The sequence below is a fragment of the Henckelia pumila genome, chromosome 2, assembly GCF_033568475.1.
Source record: "Henckelia pumila isolate YLH828 chromosome 2, ASM3356847v2, whole genome shotgun sequence".
Lineage (NCBI taxonomy): Eukaryota > Viridiplantae > Streptophyta > Magnoliopsida > Lamiales > Gesneriaceae > Henckelia > Henckelia pumila.
Genome location: NC_133121.1, coordinates 78498188 through 78500267, shown reverse-complemented (window position 1 = coordinate 78500267; position 2080 = coordinate 78498188). Strand labels below are relative to the sequence as shown.

The window sequence follows — 2080 nt, the reverse complement described above, 5'->3', positions numbered from 1 at the left end:
TGTGCAATACATCCCAGAAGAGAGTGCACGTAATTTTTCTTTTATATGTTTTTTTACCACATATCATAAATGTAATACAAAGGTATTCAACCTTGTTTACATTCAATGTTTCAATATGATATCCATTTCTGCGGATATCTTTAAAGCTAAGCAAATTTCTACTGGATTTGCTAGCATAGAGTGCATTTTCAATATATAGACTTGTCTCATTTGGCAGAATAATTTTTGTCTTTCCATGACCTTCAATAATTTTTGATGCACCCGATATTGTTATAACATTATTTTCAGCTAATGTTAATTCCAAAAAATACCTTTTACTTTGAAGGATGGAGTGTGTTGTACCACTATCGGCTAGACATATGTCTTGGTATTCTCCCATTAATCTAAAAGAAATGCATAATAGATTAAGTTACAACTTCAATATTCATAAGAAGGAAATTATATTAAAAATAAAGTTCTAAAATCATTAACCACTATTACAACTGAAAATAAAATTGTACTGAATAAAACCAAAACCAAAAAGGCAAATTTGACTATTATAGAAAAACAACATGGATAGCCAAAAGCACTAATCTTAGGGACACGAAAGCATTAAAGGCAGAACTTGATCACTCTATTTTTTTTAGCACACCACCCCCAATAAAATGATCAATATTCCCGTCTGGTTGTGCAAAGAAATCAGAGACATCCAAGTGAGTTATATCAACAGGGCCATCATCATCAGCAAAATTTGTCTCTATTTTTCCTTTTCCTTTGATCAAATTTTGGTAGAGATCCACAAGATGCTTTGGAGTACGACAGGTACGAGGCCAATGCCCTTCCGTTCCGCATTTGAAACACTTATCTTCATACTCTTTCGTGTTTCTCCCTTTTTCTTCTTCATTATTCGGTTTCCACTGCTGGTGGTTTGTTTTCTGTCTCTTTCCATCATGTTGATGGTAATTTTTGTTTTGACCATGGCCACGCCCACGCCCACGTCCTCTTCTAATATGGGGATTTTGAGTTGAGTTGGCATTCACTTCAGGGAATGATATTTCATTTGCTTCAGGAAATGGTGTAGAGCCAGTTGGGCGTAATTGATTATTTTTCAATAGTAATTCATTGTTCTGTTCAGCAACTAGTAGACAAGAAATAAGCTCAGAGTACTTTTTAAATCCACACTCACGATATTGCTGCTGCATGAGCACATTTTAAGCATGGAAGATGGAGAAAGTTTTTTCAAGTAGATCTTGATCAGAAATATTTTCTCCACAAAGTTTGAGCTTTGAACAAATCTTGAATAATGCGGAGTTATAATCGCTTACAGATTTGAAATCTTGTAGGCGAAGATGGATCCACTCATAACGGGCTTTTGGGAGAACTACACTCCTCTGATGGTCAAACCTTTCTTTAAGATTTTTCCAAAGTTCTTGTGGGTTCTTCACAGTAAGATACTCAGCTTTCAATCCATCATCGAGATGGTGGCGAAGGAAAATAATTGATTTTGCAAGATCCTGCGGGGATTCATTATTTTCTTCTTTTATTGTGTTTCCAAGATCCTTAGAAACAAGATGAACCTCAGCATCCAAAATCCATGACAAATAGTTTTTTCCACTGATGTCAAGAGCTTCAAATTCAAGTTTTGTAATGTTTGCCATTGCGACTGTTAAAAAGAAAAACAAACGAATTTAAGGATAATTATATATATATATATATATATATATATATATATAACAAGTTGAATATATACGTGTAAAAAATAAATAATTATGTTATTTACTAATTTATTAAATAATGTTATAAAATTAATTAAAAAATAATTATATATGTAATGGACTGGGCTGGCCCAGCCATTCTTGCACTCATGGTCTTCTCCCCCCTGGTGGGGAGTTTTTGTCCTCCCCATGAATCGAACCTTGTACCTCAGGTTTAAATACAAAGTTTTATGATTCCTAGTACCATTGAGCTAGCTCCCCACCAGGGGGGAGAAGACCATGAGTGCAAGAATGGCTGGGCCAGCCCAGTCCATTACAAAAAAGGGCGCCCTTTTTTGTAACGACCCACGTCCTTCCACCGCATCCCTCCCCAGCCTATAGCATGG

General features: G+C 35.4%; 1 protein-coding gene across 1 annotated transcript; it reads right to left on the bottom strand.

Moving 5' to 3' along the window:
• Positions 1 to 608: 608 nt before the first annotated feature.
• On the bottom strand, positions 609 to 1637 carry LOC140877763 (uncharacterized). Its single transcript, XM_073281339.1, has 2 exons — positions 1305 to 1637; positions 609 to 1175 (listed from the first exon to the last, which is right to left on the bottom strand). The coding sequence occupies exons 1-2, from the start codon at positions 1635 to 1637 to the stop codon at positions 609 to 611; spliced, it is 900 nt and encodes a 299-aa protein (XP_073137440.1).
• Between the last annotated feature and the right edge of the window lie 443 nt (positions 1638 to 2080).

Coding starts and splice junctions, on each gene's coding strand:
- LOC140877763 (XM_073281339.1), bottom strand. CDS start 1,637: ATGGCAAACATTACAAAACTTGAATTTGAAGCTCTTGACATCAGTGGA. Junction 1,176..1,304: donor GCCTACAAGATTTCAAATCT/GTAAGCGATTAT, acceptor GTGCTCATGCAG/CAGCAATATCGTGAGTGTGG.